This window comes from Strongylocentrotus purpuratus, unplaced genomic scaffold (assembly GCF_000002235.5).
Source record: "Strongylocentrotus purpuratus isolate Spur 01 unplaced genomic scaffold, Spur_5.0 spur5_scaffold_21, whole genome shotgun sequence".
NCBI lineage: Eukaryota > Metazoa > Echinodermata > Echinoidea > Camarodonta > Strongylocentrotidae > Strongylocentrotus > Strongylocentrotus purpuratus.
The window spans coordinates 1,089,086-1,108,428 of NW_022145607.1; the positions used below are offsets into that span (position 1 = coordinate 1,089,086).

The following is a 19,343-nucleotide window of genomic DNA, read 5'->3' on the forward strand; positions in this document are numbered from 1 at the left end:
TATACATTGATTAGATTATTACTATTCAGATAGTCATATAACTGATCGAACACTACCCGTTCTAGTACTTTCGAAAGTATTGGCAGTATCGATATCGGTCTAAAATTTGTGGGTTCATTTGTTCCACCTTTATGTAAAGCACTTACTCTTGCCTTTTTCCATTCGATAGGGACACATCCAGTAGTAATAGAGGTATTTATAACATGTGTTAAAGGTTCATTAATACTGGAAATTGCCAGCTTAATCAGTTTCATCGGTATCATATCACATCCCATTGCTTTGTCATTTGATAGTTTCAACAATTGTTTTTTCACTTCATCTATGGTTACTGGGATAATTTGAAAGATATTTGTCAGCGTATGCGGTGAGAATAGCATAACATTATTGATTGCATTTATGTGCCTCGTACATTGAATGACACTAGCAAGTGAAGGACCTATTTTGACAAAGAATTCATTCAATTTTTGTGAAATTGTTTTCGTGTCATGAATTTCTTCTCCATCAATTTTTAAATATTGAATTTTCACATTTTTATTCTTGCGTGGTATCAGCATGTTAAGATTTTTCCATGTTTTCTTAACATTACCCTGCGAGTCTTTAATATTCTTTTGAAATGTTTTTCTTTTGTTCGTTCTTATACTATAAATAACGTGATTCTTGCTTTTTCGGAATGCTTTCCAATTCTCACGAGTATTATTTCGCGTTGCAGTTTCTTTCAACTTATCCCTTTCATGAATAAGATTAATTATTTCAGCATTTATCCAGGGTTTCCGATCTTTTTTTACACGACTTTTTCTGACCGGAGCATGTAAATTACATAATGTTGAAAACTTTGTCTGGAATTCATGTAGCGAAGAATCGGCATCAGTACATGTAAAAACACTTTGCCAATCAATGTTTCCTAGATCGTCACAAAAGTCATTTACATTGAAATTCTTATAAGTTCTATATGTCCTATAAACATGGTTAGGAAATGATTTGCGAACTCGACCCCATACAATATATACAAGTGAGTGGTCACTTATTCCTAAATGAATGACGCCACTTTCAACCACTTTCTCACAGTTAGAAGTATAAATTAAATCAATAAGGGTAGATGAAAGCGGTGTTACCCTCGTGGGTTCTTTGATCATTTGGCTTAGAGAATAATTTTGGCAAATTTCAAGTAATCGTTTTGTGTAGCACGATAAAGGGTCTGCAAGTATATTGCAATTGAAATCTCCTAAAAATATGATATCCTTTCGTTCCTCGTCAATTTTTAACAAAATATTCTCAATGGCTTTAAATAGTTCGATACTTGTTCCAGGGGGTCTATACCAAGCTAAAACGATCATAGGTGAAGACATAGGTTGCTTCACTTCAACAGCAACAAGTTCGATATCATTTACCAGAAGATCTGATCTTAGTTTGTGGCTAAGTTTATTTTCATTAACGTATATTGCAACCCCTCCGCCATTCTTATTACGGTCTTTCCTATAAATACAGTAATCATGTATACCTATTTGCACGTCCTTTATTTCACTGCTTAATCTTGTTTCATTTAATGCAATAAGATCAAATTTAAAATCATTAACCATCAATTGAAGATTGTCAATATTAGATAACAGAGTTCTAATGTTTAATTGAGCTATTCTTATTCCATGCTTCTTTTTTATTCTCAGACAATTATCTTTAATATTTTTAGGCAACAATTTGGTTTTTTCCGTTCCCGGACTACATGTACAAGTATCTAAATCAGAGTCATATACATTGCCAATATTAATGTCTATTTCGTTTTTGTCAGCAAAATCGGATTCACTGGCATCAATTTCATCGAAGTCACCTCCATCGTCAAAGTCTAATTCTATTTCTTCACTGAAGTTTGCCTCGTTGTCATCGAAGCCAGTTTCAATATTACCATCAAAATCGCTGATATCGTCGTCATTAGTGTCTTCTTCATTGTTGTCATCACTACGAATAAAAGAAAATTCAGTCATTTGCTTCAAATCTAGGATATTATGGACTACATGGTCGTTTAACTGAAGAGTGTTATTATCGGCGCACACTTCTTGGCCATTATGTTAAATTTGGTTTATTTCTGAACAGTATTTAGCTTTATGGCCGTAGTTATTACACTTGTGACATTGTATTACCGTATCATATCGGCAGGTTGATCGAGAATGGTTGTATTCACCACAGTTGTAACATCCAAAGTATGTGCTGGAGGAGCCTTGTCGATGGTATTCGTCACGCTTCACTGCATCACTGTAGAGAGGATACTGATGAGCCAAACTCTGATGTGGTAGGGAATCATAGTGACCATCATCATCATATTCAGCAGCTGTCATCGTATGTTGTAGATCATCATTCATTTGCCTGTAGAGTGGATATGTCGTTCTCGAAGTTGTTAATTCTGGGAAATCCTGGTCAAAGGCATGGTAAAGACCAACCGAAGTCTCCCGATAACGAGGCTGGCGGATACCTCGTACGTGGCCGATGAGATTCCGTGCAAACATCCTCACACCTTCGTCGTTTAAATGGACACCATCATATCCAATATGGTACTTGGAGTTGATGTTTGCGTTGTCTATGTAGCGCCATCCATGCTTTGCCTTGAGACCATACAGGCGATCGTTGGTCTCTTGTAGCTTCATATCTACTGTAGATCCCTCATTTCTAGGTACAATGGAGCTGATAGTTATAATCTGTACCGATGGACAGGATCTAATGAGGTGTAATCCTGTAGATTCAATCATTGTAGCTATCACATCGGGTTGACTGTCTCTTAGACTATTTGTCCCGACGTGAATGATGACTTCTGAAACTGCTTGATCTTTGGCAATTTGTGTTGCAATTTCACATATGTCTTCAGCTTTCGCTCCGGGGAGTGTTTTACAGGATATTCGTTTGGAGCGAGACAGTTTTAAGGGGTTTATTCTACGAAGCATTGAGTCTCCGATTAACAATACTTCAGCCTTTTGTTTGCTCTTGAAGAGTTTACTCTGTTTATTCTTATAGTCTTGAAGTTGATGAGTCAGTGTTATTGTGGTTTTGTTCGGAGTTTGGTCATTTCCATTTGTTCCCATCTGTAGATTTTCAATTGTTTTCTGAGGCTCATGCTCGTTCACTGTTTCTCTGCTGTCGGTGGCTACGGGGTCATTTACCTCTCGTTCCCGGGTAGGAGGGTCAGTGTTTATCTCTTTCTCTTTCGCTTTCGGTTGACATTCACTAACATTAGAGGAGCTCTTCTCATTATCCATGTTCCGCTTGATTATGTTCTCGCATTCAAACTTTTCACTACTCGATTCTGGAGTTGGATTAACTTGGACACTCTTTTTGATGTCGATTAAGGATAGTTGGCATTCAATAGCATCCAGTCTCTCTGGAATTGCCACGCATCGTTCACACAGGGGCTTATCATAATCGCTCTCTGTAGGCGATCCACACCAAATGCATAGAGGGCTTTCATGAACGTCGATCTCTATCGGGCATTCTATTGTTTGCGGCTTATTGGTCAAACTATCATCTTGTTCAACATGGCTGTCTTCTTCCTCGTTTCCAATGTAAACATCAGATAATAAGTTTTCATTAATACCAACTGTCAGGGCAAAGTGTTTGGAGATATTTTCCTCTAAATTTGGGAGAATGCGGCACAATTCACATTCAATGAATTCAGTTTCATTAGTGTCCCTTCCTTGGGTAAGGTACGAGATGCGAAGGTGGGAAATAGCTATTGATAAGCTTGATTTGGTAATATATTTGGGCAACTTGTATTTAAAGTTCGGATGTCCTGGTATACTCTTACATGTGTTCATCTTAAGTTGCTTAGCCATATTTCACGGTATACGTTCATAGTTCAAGTAGAAAAAGAATATATTGTCAAATAACTTTCTCACCAATATCAGCATTTCATCGGCCTATCTCAGTTTCAATGACGTCAATATTCCCCATTTGGGAGTGTAGTTTCAATGATTACACAGGTGGGACTATGGTGATATCCAATCATTCGAACGGAGTGTAATCGCAATGCAACAGCACAAACTCAAAACACTTTTCCGGAGTGAGTATCTTTCCAATCGAGTAAAATTTCCAGTTAATTTCCAAATCAATACATTGATGTCTCTCTGATATCTCTCTGACGATGATATTTTCACAAAATGTGTCCTTTTATGAATGTTTTCCTTCCAAAACAAGACGAAACTTAGCGAAAGGTACTATAAACGTAACCGACAACAGTTATGAGCCATGCATTGTGGCTCAAGGCATGGGCACACAGAAGATTTTGTTATGTTGGGAACCGGGGTAAAATGCAATAAATTATTGAAAAATTATTGCATTTTCTGTTTTTTTGTTTATTTATGGAAACTGCCCCCTACCCTAGCCCCCACTACGTACAGTCATGGTTCAGTGACAAAGCAATGGCCTTGTAACTGTGAGGCCCTGTCACGTGAGAGACTTTTTTTTAATTTTTTATGATTGCTACGGACACATAAAATAAAGGGAAATAGAGCTTGTTAATTAAAGTTAAATTGTAATGTTTAATTTCCAATCATTTCTCCTGTTTCACAGACTTTGTTTTGGCTTCAACAATAATACAGTATGTAAATAAACTTATCTTTAACAAAAATAATTCTGGATGGGTAGTTTCCCGTCTGACATCGACGCCGGTCACAGCTCGTGTCGTCCACTTGGCCCTGGCCTCCGCAGACGGTGTCTTTGCTCCACTTGGCCCCGGTAGTCGCTCCGGATTCTTGGCCTCCGCAGACTGAGATACGATGGTGTGTGTCCCGATCCCAGACAAGAGCTAGCCCCCGACGAAAGATATGGAGAACCGGGTGGCAGTTGAGCTAGCCTCTCGTCCCGACGTGGAATTACCCTCAGATATTGACTTTAACTGCCGACTAACATGACGTTTAGTCTATTATAGCTTAGGTGGTTCTCCTCGATTTCAGAAAATCCACCTCTTAATATACCCTGCGGTTACTAAGTAAATTCTAAAAACATGACTACAAATATTTGGAGAGGAAATGATCTTTCAAAGGAAAATACTTGTATTAAAAAGAGGCTTCCTAAATGTGTGCTAAACAACAGATAAAACATGTACACTGAATTAATGACTTCCCCCAGGCCTATTCATAGGGAACAATACATCTTGGCCTGAAAAGAAAACATCTGACCTTAACATCTTCACCTGACTTTAACAAAGAACACTCCAGACCAGAGAGCGAAACAAATAAATTTCTTTCCTGACAATATCCCCAACCTTAAGATATAATTAGGGGATCTAACTTATATCCACTATAAAAACATTTATTTGAAAAGCTTTTTAAGAATAAGAATATAACATACATATCCTACTGGAAACACTAATGATTCAATTCTCTTTTTTTTTACAGTACATGTATGTATAAAAACCAAAGAACTATAAACCACAGCATCCAAACCCGTGTTTAAAGCAAGTTTGACTGTTATGCTATGAGTTCTGTCTCTCCATGAAAAACATGGCTTACATTTTCTTTTGAATATGATTAGGAAATCATACTCCTGGTATGAAATATGTATCATTATTTTGTTTGATCATTTTCTAAAAAGTATAAGCATATTAAAAAGACAAGAGATTATGAAACGGGCAATATAAATTCAGATTGCTCAATCTATGTTTGCACTCTGAATTTACTTTTGCAGTTATTAAGCAACTTTTCTATATTCACTATAACCAAACTGTCATCTGAAATGCACTATATTGATTCATTTCTTGCATATAACATTCAACCGATAACAACTTTTCATGCTTGTCTTGATTATGGTATATGTATTTTTTTATCATAAAATCATGAAGCTTGTTTCTTAAACTACGTTCACAATCTTAAAGCAACCTAACTACATCCTAACGGCCCTAAACTAACCTATACTAATTTACAACTAAGCCCTAACAGACAATGTTTCCTTAACGTAACTAAAGCTTAACCAACTAAACATAACGGCGACCGCGATTTGCTGGTTCCTGTTTTCCTGAAAGAAATGAGAAAGCTTCAGTAGTCATTTGCTATACAGCATAAACACATACAAATAAAATGGATCATTATAAATTTTTCCTTGTTTGGTTATTCGCCTTTACAACAATTTCACTATATTTTACAATAGTCTGCTCATGAGGTCAGCCCTGGTCTGAACAGCTTGTAATCTAATACCGCCCTCATCAGAACCAACGCCCTCAGCGGTAGACTTCAACTCATCTGAAAATTCTCTCTCCAACTTCGAATCTTCCAAACCAGTGACCTCCGGCACGACCTCCGGCGTGACCTCTATGTCAGCCTTAGGAACCCAATGGATATTAGGCTCTTTTGGTGGACGAGCCCCTCTCACATTACCAATGATTACATCATTCAAACATTTAGGCATACACACTGCCACAACCTCTCCTTCGAAATAAGGCGAATCAACAACGATTCTTGCCAAGGGGAAACGCCTTATCGTTTCATCAATTAACCTGACTCTAACATGACGACCTGTGAATTGCTCTTTCCTAACTAACGCTTCTCTCACAACACAAGTACTACAACCTGAATCGCGTAGCACGGAAACGGGAACATTCCCAGGCATCAACCTCCCAGACACGACAGGCATATCATTGACCATCGCCTCAATATCATCGTAAGCCATTCCAACCTCTTCAATGACTTCACTATCGACCACCCACTCAGCAATGCAAGCTGCTGTCAACTCTACGGCCTCAGATTCAATCTCACCCTCATTAGGCTTATTATGAACAGCATCTACCCCGGGGACTTCATCACCCCCTAACAACATCATACCCTGAGCCGCCATAGACTTCACTAACAGGGGACACTCCCTCTTCATGTGATTGGGATTCCCACACATATAACACCCCTTCTTTTGGAAGGGCTTACTACCTTCCACTTTCTTTGCCCTAGCTTGAACCTCGCCCAATTTTGCATTAGTCTTATCTACTTGATTAGGGCCCTTACTACCCCCTTCCGGATCTGATCGGCTTCTTTCGGATTCCTCTCCACCAAAGAAAACATGAGGTCCGTGTGCACTAACATAAACCTCTGCACACTCCACTGCCTCGTCAAACTTCGTGCATTTCCGTTCCCCGATGAACCTAGCAACCTCTTTTGGACAATCAATCAAAAATTGCTCTCGCAACATCAGATCCTCAAAAGCAGCCCTACTATTGTCTATCTTAGACGCACCTATCCAATTATCAAAATGACCTTTCATCCGATTAGCAAACTGTTTTGGGCGTTCTGAATTCAAAGGCCTAACAGATCTGAAACTACGCCTATACCCCTCCTCAGTGAGATTATAAGATTGCATTAACTCACTCTTAACCACGGTATATTTCTGGCGATCATCTGTACTCATCCTATTCACTACATCTAAGGCCTTCCCTTTCAAATTAGAGATTAGATGTAGTACCCACACGTCATTAGGGATTTTTTGACTTTTCAGGATCATTTCAAACTTGGTAATGTAAGCATCAAATTTATCGTGGGCATCATCAAATTGACCGACAACAAGTTTAACCCCACCTAACTGAGCTACATTATTTCCTTCATCCTTACGCAACTGTGCTAACTTGAGCTCATGTTCACGCTCTCTTTCTCTTTCTACCGCCTGACAGCGTTCAGAAACGAAACTACTCAACCCGCCTCCACTAAGACCTATTTCCCTACCTAAAGTAGAAAACTCTTTAATTTGCTCGACACTAGCCATAGCGACTAAACAACGATTCCAAAACTACAAAAACCTAGGCTTTAACACCGGCAACAAATGCCAACCCCTAGTGCCTTCTAACAAGCACACTAGAATGTATCTCCCAATGAGCATACAATTAATTCAACCATGCGAAACACCGGTCCGCTTCACACCAGACAATTAACCCCTAGTGCCTTCTAACAAGCACACTAGAATTTCTCCTAACGAGAACACAAATTTCAACCATGCGAAACACCGGTCAACTTCACAACATGAACATTCAAAGCCTATAGTAGTTCAAACCTGGAATCTCTAATCGAGCAAAATATCATGCATAATGCACAACCCGCCTAAGCACTATCCTAGCCTATAGGCGTTACCAAGGGCTTAACCTTGGGGAGAATCCACTAAACTCTTGACATTATTGCTTTTATCAACCTAGCATTGATAATTTCTTTTAACCTGTATTTCAACCCCAAACATCAATTACACATCAAATTCGTATGCGGGGAAAAGAGGGGGAGAAATATCTAATTCCCTTTTTGAAATTATTTATAAGTAGCAATGTCTCGGTGGGACCTCCAAATTGTCACGTGAGAGACTTTTTTTTATTTTTTATTATTGCTACGGACACACAAAATAAAGGGAAATAGAGCTTGTTAATTAAAGTTAAATTGTAATGTTTAATTTCCAATCATTTCTCCTGTTTCACAGACTTTGTTTTGGCTTCAACAATAATACAGTATGTAAATAAACTTATCTTTAACAAAAATAATTCTGGATGGGTAGTTTCCCGTCTGACATCGACGCCGGTCACAGCTCGTGTCGTCCACTTGGCCCTGGCCTCCGCAGACGGTGTCTTTGCTCCACTTGGCCCCGGTAGTCGCTCCGGATTCTTGGCCTCCGCAGACTGAGATACGATGGTGTGTGTCCCGATCCCAGACAAGAGCTAGCCCCCGACGAAAGATATGGAGAACCGGGTGGCAGTTGAGCTAGCCTCTCGTCCCGACGTGGAATTACCCTCAGATATTGACTTTAACTGCCGACTAACATGACGTTTAGTCTATTATAGCTTAGGTGGTTCTCCTCGATTTCAGAAAATCCACCTCTTAATATACCCTACGGTTACTAAGTAAATTCTAAAAACATGACTACAAATATTTGGAGAGGAAATGATCTTACAAAGGAAAATACTTGTATTAAAAAGAGGCTTCCTAAATGTGTGCTAAACAACAGATAAAACATGTACACTGAATTAATGACTTCCCCCAGGCCTATTCATAGGGAACAATACATCTTGGCCTGAAAAGAAAACATCTGACCTTAACATCTTCACCTGACTTTAACAAAGAACACTCCAGACCAGAGAGCGAAACAAATAAATTTCTTTCCTGACAGGCCCCAGGATCAAAACCGTGTCGATGTGATGTGTTGTATTAGTCACGCAATTATAGCATACACATGCTCTAGCAGTCACGCAAAACACACATTTGCAAATTATTAATCAATAAAATCTGAGAATGTATACTTTTATCTAGATCTATTATTTTTAAATCATTTTAAAAATAATTCCATAAATTGGGGTAAAACAAAAATATTCCATCTATATGAGCCACAGTGTACGTATAAAAAAAGAAGAAACTAAATAAAGATTCAATAACAATCAAACTTGGTAATGTAAATAATAATAATAATAATACACAACATTTATTAGGCGCTTAATACGGATGTTTCTAAGCGCACCATTGTCTGACTAAAAATTACCAACCAAAATTCATAATAAACACACAAATTATAAATCTGTTCTTTATTCAATAGAACATGCATATATAATAATAAAAATGAAAATGAGATCAAACAAAAGATCAAACAAACAAGGAACAAGATGGTGTACACCTCCTAGGACCGACTCACAACTGCGCCCGTGTATAATATAATTTATGAATTAAAAAGGTGCGTTTTCAGCAAGGACTTAAACTGGTCAAGAGAATGAGTATTATGAATATGCGCTGGTAATTTATTCCAAAGGATAGGGGCAATCACTGAAAAAGCTCGATCGCCATATTTTGTAACAGTACGAGGTCCAAGAGTTTACTGCAAGGTTGATGATGATCGAAGGTGTCTTAAAGGGCCACTCTAACCCAACTAACATAGCCTTTCAATACACCTCTACTTTAATATTCCAGCCTCTGATTTTTCAGAAAATCTCTAAATTGACCAAAAAATGGTAATAGCCAACTATGTGTAAACTGTGTGAACATTATGTGTTCACATCGTTGTCACAGTGTGGAGTTTCAGACCATGTGGTTTACCACATATTATCCACGTAAACTTACATACTAAAAACAGAGTACCACATATTTACCACAGTGGTATATGTATTGAACCTTGTGTTAACTCTGTGTTCACAGTATTGTCACAGTGTGAGGTTCATATCACGTGGTTTACCACATAGTCGTACACATTTAGCACAGAGTGACACATACCTACCACAGGGTGGTATGTACTGCACTTTGTGTAAACTCTGTGTTCACAGTATTGTCACAGTGTGGGGTTTGGTTTACTACATGATCGGTCATATTTAACACAGAGTGACACATATTTACCACAGGGTCCCCCGGCCCCCCCCCCCCCACTCAGGTTTCGAAATGACCGCATGCGTGTTGCCAAAATGTCCTTTTCGTAACAAAAGAAAAAGGTCTACCCGTATGGACTTTACACACCGGACTTTTGCTGAAAAGGGGGGGGGGGGGGGGTGCTGAAAAAGGCTCGTATACAAAAGAAAAAGGTCGAGCCGTATTGACTTTACACACCGGACTTTTGCTGAAAAGGGGGGGGGGGTCGGTTGGAACACGCATATGCGTACCCTAAATAACACTGAGTGGGGGCCGGGCAGGGTCCTTATTAGGTCCGCTCCTTTTTATTTTATACATCAATGATCTCAAAAACTCTTCTGAAATCTTATCATTTATTCTTTTCGCGGCTGACTCCAATTTATTTTGTTCTCACAAAAACCCAGAAACACTTCTAAACACTGTAAACACCGAATTGAATTGCGTTTTTAAATGGATCCAAGCAAATAAATTGTCGCTTAATATGAATAAAACATATTTCATGCTATTCAGTAATTGTGTATCATCCTTACCAGTTCATATCAAAATCAATAACGTAACTATCAACCAGGTTGAATCAACCAAATTCTTAGGTGTCTACATAGACAGTAAACTAACATGGAAAGTTCACATCAACTGTTTATGTAAGCTGTTGTCAAGGTACTCCGGTGTAATGAATAAGTTGAAACCTTTTGTACCTCCTCATGTCACGCTCTCTTCTACCTTGATCTTGCCTTATCTTAATTATTGTATACTCGCATGGGGAAATAGCTCTATAACCTTTATGGACAAAGTTAATGTTGTACAAAGACGGGCTGTTAGAATAATAAATAATGTTGGTTTTCTTGCCCATACAAATATGCTTTTCTATATTTGTAATATTCTTAAAATATCTGACTTGCACTTATATTATATTTGAATATTTATGTATGAACTATCAAAAGATAATTTACCAGATGCTTTCGTCCCCCTTTTTCAACGCAATAATACTATACATTCTTACCCTACTAGACAGTCAAACCATTTTCATCTCCCTCGAACTCGCACCGTTTTTGCTAACAAAACAATTATTTTTACTGGACCCAAGTTCTGGAACAGCCTGAATAATGAACTAGTTGAAAGCCCCTCCATTAATTTATTTAAACGAAAGCTCAGGTGTTTCCTTTTAAGTAAGTATGTATGAAAGTAATGTTGATGTCGCGCTGGATCGTACAGGTGGTCGTACAGGTGGTTATACAGACTTTGTTTTTTGTTATTTTACAATGCCATTGATTTCATCAATTTGCTTTCTCTTATTCTTCTACTTCTTTTTCGTATTCCTCTTTTTCCTCTTTCTTCCCTTCTTCACCTTCTCCTACTTATCACTATCATATTATTCTCTTTACTCTTTATTTCTATTTTTCGTTTCTTCTCAAATTCACTCTCCTTGTACGTCTTTAGAAACTCATACCATACTACTCCGTTTTCGCTTCCTATAAATAGCTTTTAAATCCAGACCTACTATATCGTGTTACTCAGTATGGGAGCCTATTCACATACGAGCTATGCTTTTCATTTAGGCTCCCCACATTTTACATTGTTCTACCTAGCCTGTTATATATATACATGTTTCGAAATTTCGTACTTATTTTCCGTACATTATATTTGATTTGAAATCTTTATTTTTTTTTTCTTGTGTGAAATCTATTCTTATAATAATATACGCCTGTATAGAAAAGAAAAGAATATAAACTGTTTTTCTATGTAAAATGTGGAATAAATAAAACTTCAAACTTCAAACTTCAAACTACTGAACAATGTGTAAACTATGTGTTCACAGTATTGTCACAGTGTGGGGTTCAAATCACGTGGTTTACCACATAGTCGTACATATTTAACACAGAGTGACACATATTGCTCCGATTGTCTCATTTTCGCTCGCTCGATCACTGCAGCACAAACATAGCTCGTTCGACGTCACTACCAAACTAGCCAATCAGCTGTCAATGACGTCATATTGAATGCGGCGGCAAATATATTTTGTGAAATTATCGAGAAATTGACTATTTCTAATTGCAAACTAGTTTTAATTTTGGATGGAAAAGCAGCCATTGTTATCTTGACATTCATTGAAGTCATCAGAATAGGGTTAGTTACTTCTCAGATGATTCAAGAGGTCCATTTTGTAGATAATTTTTTAATTTCTTAGAATGTTCCACTGTGTTGCAGGGTACCGGGTGTATGCCATTGGGTGTGATGTGTTCGCGCGCTATAAGTACAGGCCACCGCGTCGGGTGTATTCTCGTACTGATGTAGGTGCAAAGCTAGAATGGCTACCACGCCCACTTCCCTCTCTATGCCTTTCTGAAAATTCCTTTCCTTCTCAATACAATAACTTTCACCTGCCTAAGTTATTCAAACCATACCGCCTCGCCACTTCCATTACGTAATCATTAAAAGGATCCGCATATACAACATTTTCCTGCTATACGTTGTACTGCAGGAAAATACAAATCTCCCTGGTATACCTTACAGTCCAAACGATGCACCAAGTGCTGAGGCTGTCGAGTGACCGGGTCTGAACCCAAACTGTACTTCTGTTAATACATCATTAAGAATTAAAAAGTCATAAAGGTGCTTGTGAACCATTCTTTCTATAAGTTTACTGACAGCTGGCAGTTTAGATATCGGACGGTAATTAGTCATGGAATTAACATCTCCTTTCTTAAACAAGGGGAACACTTTTAGTATTTAAAAAAAAAGTGAAACCCTGTCCGCGATGTCATTAGTCATGTAAGCTTCTTACAATAGCTTGACAAGATTGTCATTATTCATGTTTTCTTAGAGGAGGGAGTATTTCGTTGCTTGGAGATATTTCAATACATCTAGTTTGATTATAATATCACCACAATCGCCTTGTAAGACATGTAGAAGGATACATAATGAAACCGACTCTGCATCTATTCCGTTGCGTTGACAATCAGCCGTAGACGAGAGTCTTCATGCATGGCTGATTGTCAACGAAACGGAGTTAAGTCTTTTGTCAAATCTGCTTTTTGCTACGGCAGGCACCCAGTGAAAACGAATTCGTTTGTTAAAATTATGAAAATGTAAGGGCTACTTTAAACAAACAGAACTTTGTTATTCCTGGCTCATTTTTCTTGATTGAGTTATCATATGAAAGAGCAGAAAGCGAACTTTCTAGAAATTTCTTTGAAATTCAGATACCGCCCGCCAAATTACTTTTTGGTTTCCTTCCTTCAAATTTCTTTTAATCACTCATGCGTGAAATAGCATCAACTGAAAGAGGAGACTCTAAGCTTTCCAAATATGTATCATTCATTAATTATGGTTGTGATTAAGTTATGATAAAACATCGATATTTCTCGGTTTCGTTTTTTCTGGGACGCACTGTATATACAAAATACAATAATACTCTTTTGAAATGGCAGTTGAACTTGCAGACAAATGATTTCAAGGGAGGAGTCCTCGAATTCGTTTCTCCTGAAATAAGTCAATGATTCTGCAATATAAACAGCAACGCCTCCGCCTGAACGGTTTCTATCTCTACGTTCAATACGTAGGCCTTCTATGAGAAGTTCGTTATCACCGATTGTATCGTCACAAAAAGTTTCGTTTAAACATAGCAGGTCAATTTTGTTATCCGACAATATGTAACGAAGAGAGTCAACTTTGTTCACAAGTCCGCGAATGTTTAACAGAAGGAATTTCGTTCCTTTAGACAATGGAGGGGCTTTACCATCCGTAAGTAGTATATTTTTGCTACAAGATTTATGCTTACAAAGACTACAATTCATATTAACTGACTTTGAGAACTCATTGCTATCATCGAAATCGTCAGAGTTAGTCAAAGTTAATCGTTGTTGATGAACATCATTGATGTCTACTACGAACTCGGGTTCAGTAGCCTCCTTGCTGTGTTCAGGGAGTCCATCCAGTCGCGGGGGAAGATCCGATCCTTTGCTTTCCGCTGATGGTTGGTGCGGCGATAATCTGGGAAATGATGATCAACTAGTTGTGATGAGTTCTGACGTAGGTGGCGTATGATGTTTTTCGCTAGTTCGATAACTCCATCGGCCTGTAGGTGGATATCGGGATAGATGGCGCTGTTGTCAACCAACTTCCAACCTCTCTCATTGTTCAGAAGTTTCAGCTGTACGTTAACCGCATCGACCTTCTTCCGCTGGCTTTGTGTCTCTGGGTGACGATGTATGATGCTTGATAGAGTGATTGCACTCTTCGGTCTTCGTCACAATTTCTTCACAAAGTGACGAGATCTTAGTAACGATTTGGACCTCATCATCTGAATGTAGGTTGTTTGATCCAAGATGTAGTATTACTTCCTTAGGTGCGTTATCCTTGGAAAGATTATAGACGCTCTCCGATACGTCCTGTATTTTCGCACCAGGGAAAGATTTGCATTTCACATTGATCCATTGAGACATTTTAGATGGTTGGATGTTCTTAATCATTGAATCTCCTATGAACAAAACATCCACTTTGTTGGGGGAAGCCTCGGTAATTTGTACTAAATCGGGCGGATTTGAGTTGGCCATCATTTCTGTATGTTGTTGCTTCTTTTTACTGTGATAGTCGGCTAACTGCTGATCAAATGACATACCACTTGGGCAATTAGTTGTCTGAACAGGGTCATTTAACGAGGCAATGTTCAGTGCAACGGGATCGTGTGTGGCTATTCTCTCAGCATTATCAAGATTCACTGATGTGGAGTTTTGGATAGTGTCATTTAACGAGGCATTGTTTACTGCAAGGGGGTCGTGCGCAGGGGCGTCGCTAGACCTTTTTCAGTGGGGGGGGGGGGGGGGGGGGGGTGTAGAGGCCAACGATTACCGACAAAACTAGCCACCAATTACCGACAAAATTAAATGTCCCAATATCTACAAATTTAGCGCTATAAACCCGGAGCCGAAGGCTAAATTGTTTTTCCTATGGATTATCTATAGTACATGCGTATGCGCAAATGGTCATTTTCCTCGACGACATAAAATATACGAATTATTTCGTCAACTTAGTCAGCATCATAGCTATATATTTTAATACAGGCGCGGAGCTAGGATCTTATTTTAGGGAGGGGCGATGGTGAGTAAGCGAATCACTTTTGCGCGCTCATTAGGGGGTGTGGGTGATAGGCCTCCCGCGCGGAGCGCGGAAGCTTAGACGTTCCGTTGAATTATTAGGAAAAGAAGACGATTTATTGTACCGTTCTCGACTGTTCATCCTTATCTGAATTCAGTTTCTCCCCCTCCCGCGCAAAGCGCGGAAGCTTTGACGTTTCATTAAATTATGAGAAAAAGCAGACGATTCGTTGTACTGTTCTCGACTCTTAATCCTTATCTGATTCAGTTCTCCCGCGCGAAGCGCGGAAGTTTTGACGTTTCATTAAATTATTAGAGAAAGTAGACGATTCGTTGAACCGTGCTCGTCTCTTAATCCTTGTCTGAATGAAGTTTCTCCCTCCCGCGCAAAGCGCGGAAGTTTTGACGTTTCATTAAATTATTAGAGAAAGAAGACGATTCGTTGTATCGTGCTCGTCTCTTAATCATTGTCTGAATGAAGTTTCCCCCTCCCGCGCGAAGCGCGGAAGTTTTGACGTTTCATTAAATTATTAGAGAAAGAAGACGATTCGTTGCACCGTTTTCGACTCTTATTTATCCCTATTTATCTGAATTCAGTTTCCCCTCTCGCGCGAAGCGCGGAAGCTTTGAGGTTTCCTTAAATTATTAGAGAAAGCAGATGATTCGTTGTACCGTTTTCGACTCTTAATAAGCCCTATTTGTCTGAATTCAGTTTCCACCTTTACCGCGAAGCGCGGAAGCTTTGACGTTTCATTAAATTATTAGAGAAAGAAGACGATTCGTTGCACCGTTTTCGACTCTTAATAAGCTTTATTTATCTGAATTCAGTTTCTCCCTCTCGCGCGAAGCGCGGAAGCTATGATGTTTCCTTAAATTATTAGTGAAAGCAGATGATTCGTTGAACTGTTTTCGACTCGTCTAAATGAAGTTTTCCCCTCCCGCGCGAAGCGCGGAAGTTTTTTGCGTTTCATCAAAATATAGAGAAAGTAAGACGATTCGTCGTACCGTTGTTGACTCTTAATCCTTGTTTGAATTTAGTTTCCCCGAAAATTTTAAACCTCTGATTTCTTTAGCTGATATTATAGGAAAGTGAAACTTCGAGAAAATACAAGTATTGTAGTTGTAGCCACTCTCGAAGTCGTCACAGCGGATAAACAGTCACAGTTCGAAGGGGAAAAAACTTGTCGGCCGACCGACAATATACATCTCACCGACTTCAAACTTATGCATTGATATAGTAGGCCTACACGAGGATTGAGCAAGAATACCGACACAGCTGTCCCCGACACAGCAACATATTTACCCGTGTCTTTTTTGCTCCCTCGGCGAGACGACTCAACCCAACAACCCCTCTCTCTTTTACACCCACTCCTCCTCTCTCAGGCTCTTACCTCTCCTCTCTCTCCTCTCTTTCATCCCCCGTTTCTTTTGTTTCACTTTTCTCTCTTTTTTCTTCTTTTTTTCCTTTTCTTTCTTTTCTTTCTTTTCCTTTCTTTCCTCTCCTCCCTCTCTTTTTTTCTTCTCTTTTCTTTCCTTTCTTTTCCTTTCTTTCCTTCCTTTTCTTTCTTTTCCTTTCTTTCTTTTCTTTTCCTTTTCTTTTCCTTTTCTTTTTTCTTTTCTTTCCCTTTTCCTCTCTTTTTTTCCCTCCCCCTTTTCTCTTTTTTTCCCGACGGCAGCGCAATTTTACCGACAATATCCTGACAGGTGGGGGGTGTCGCACCCCCCACACCCCCCTTTGGCGACGCCCCTGGTCGTGCGTTGCTGCCCCCTCTGCATTGTCAAGATTCACTGATGTGGTGTTTTGAATGAGGGCATCAACGGTCTTTCCTATAGACACTATCTGAGCCTTCAATTGTGATAGTTGGGGCTCAATTAGATGGATGGAATGAGTACAAACTTCCGATTGGCTTTGTTGCTGACTCGGTGGTACACTGTGATTATCAGCTTTAAGCACATCATGGCTGCCATGATCAATGGATCTGTTTGACAAGGAATCCGTTTGACAACCGTTGTCATGGAGAATCGGCTCATGTACTTTAGCACTGTCAATGTCATGGCGGCCATTTTTTACGGCTAAAATACTATAATGACGGGCAATATCCGAGTTTAAGTGAAGATATATGGATCCCAATTCACATGTGAGATAATCCACCAGTTCATCGTCGAGTACCGCAGTAGTGATATCATTTTTTAGTAAATGAGACAAGATGATGTTTATACTAGAAATGGTTGCTTGTTTTGGCATTTTACATCTGAAATGATCGCAGAGCCAGGGGATCCATAACACGTATTAGTCTTCAATTTGGAGATGGGCTTAGTTTTATAAATTTTTCAGGATCACGTTTAATCTCACTGAATAAAATGAATTAGTTAATAATTCAGGCAAGAATAAAAGGTAAAGCAAGATTACCAATTCAGGATGTCGGTAAGATCCGGCGATGATAACGTAAAAAAACATCCATGCACATGGGACTATGATGAATGTTGCTCGGCTATATGCTCTCCAAATCGTTTAAAAATAAAACAGGCAAGAAGTCCATATCCATCACCAAAATCCAAACTAAAATAACAGTGAAGATGTTTACAGGGCAATAAAGAACACCAAATATTGATAATCGTAGATATTAGTTGATAAAATTGGTCGCAAACTGAAGAAAACTGAAGAAAACAGGAGAGCTCTGTTCGTGCGTTATATCTTCGTATAAAATTCAGCAAATATTGGGGTTATGTGCTCAAATTTTCTCGATAGAGTATCAAGCCTTGCAGCAGTATTCTGAATTCTTTGAAGTGGAAGTAGGTATGAATGAGGAAGACCGGGAAAAAAACGAATTACAATATTCAAGGTGGGAGGATACAAAGGCATGTAATTTTGCAGTTGCGGGTCGGTCAAGTAAATAATCGGAGAGTTTCTTCAGCAAATTTTGTGGGTGTTATTATTGATGATAACCTCTCTTGTTCTAATCATAGTGGTGACATTTGCAACAAATTGTCTGGAAGTATTGGTGTCATGTTCAGGTTGAAATTTCTCCCTAAAAGTAGTCTCAAATGATATACTATGCAATTGTGTACCTTTACTTATATTATTGTCTGGGGAAATGCTGCTTTCATTCACCCAGATATATTGTTTAAATTACAAAAAACGTTCAATAATAATTATCACTCATTCTTCTTTTCTTGCCCGTACCAATCAAATATTTTACTCATTAAACATGTTGCAATATAGGGATGAATATTTATTACAAGTAGATGTTTTTTTAATGTATTTATCATTACACTCTTCTTCCTGATTCCATTCCCGAATTGCTTATACTAATATTCATAGTTATAATACTAGAAATGCTCAAAATTTTCATTTACCATTGACTTGTACAGTAAGAAACCAAACCATAATATTTTTTTTCCAAGGACCGTTTCTGTGCAATACTTTTCCTCATTACATACATAATTCTGCTAGTGTAAATGCATTCAAATGTAGTTATAGGAAATTTCTTTTGGGTTAATTGCAATGATCATTTGAATTCAAGACATATTTTATTTGTTTGTTTGTATGTATGTTTGTTGTCTTGATTTGTGTATTGTATAATGTTTAGTAACGAATATATTTCATATCTTTAATTATCAAAAAAGGGTCAACCTTTTAGTTAGGAATTATGTTTCCTATATGTTATCAATATAAAGAAAACCATAAATTAGCAGATAGTGAGGCAATGACGTCACACAGACTCATGAGTAATTTGCCAATTTGTCTTTTGATTTTCAGAGTTTTCCATGTCATTAAAAGTTCATAACTTTCTTATTAGTTATCTGATTTTGCTCAAACTTTTTTTGATTGGTTTGTCTGATTTCTCTGCTTCTCTTGAAATTTAGTTAGTTTAAGGTGGGCTACGGTTGCGCGTATATCTGTGTCCGGCGCCACACTGCTCTTTAAGACCAC

General features: G+C 38.5%; 2 protein-coding genes across 2 annotated transcripts in view; one reads left to right on the forward strand and one right to left on the reverse strand.

Annotated features, from left to right (window-relative positions):
- Positions 1 to 4,497: 4,497 nt before the first annotated feature.
- On the reverse strand, positions 4,498 to 9,097 carry LOC115928193. Its single transcript, XM_030995112.1, has 2 exons — positions 6,232 to 9,097; positions 4,498 to 4,920 (listed from the first exon to the last, which is right to left on the reverse strand). Exons 1-2 carry the CDS (start codon positions 7,717 to 7,719, stop codon positions 4,870 to 4,872), a joined length of 1,539 nt encoding a protein of 512 aa, XP_030850972.1. The 5' UTR covers positions 7,720 to 9,097; the 3' UTR covers positions 4,498 to 4,869.
- An 8,731-nt stretch (positions 9,098 to 17,828) lies between these two features.
- Positions 17,829 to 19,343, forward strand: part of LOC105438949 — a 36,013-nt gene continuing 34,498 nt past the window's right edge. The window contains exon 1 of the mRNA XM_030995047.1: positions 17,829 to 17,834. Within this exon, the coding sequence (XP_030850907.1) occupies positions 17,829 to 17,834 (6 nt within the window). The remainder of the gene's footprint in view (positions 17,835 to 19,343) is intronic.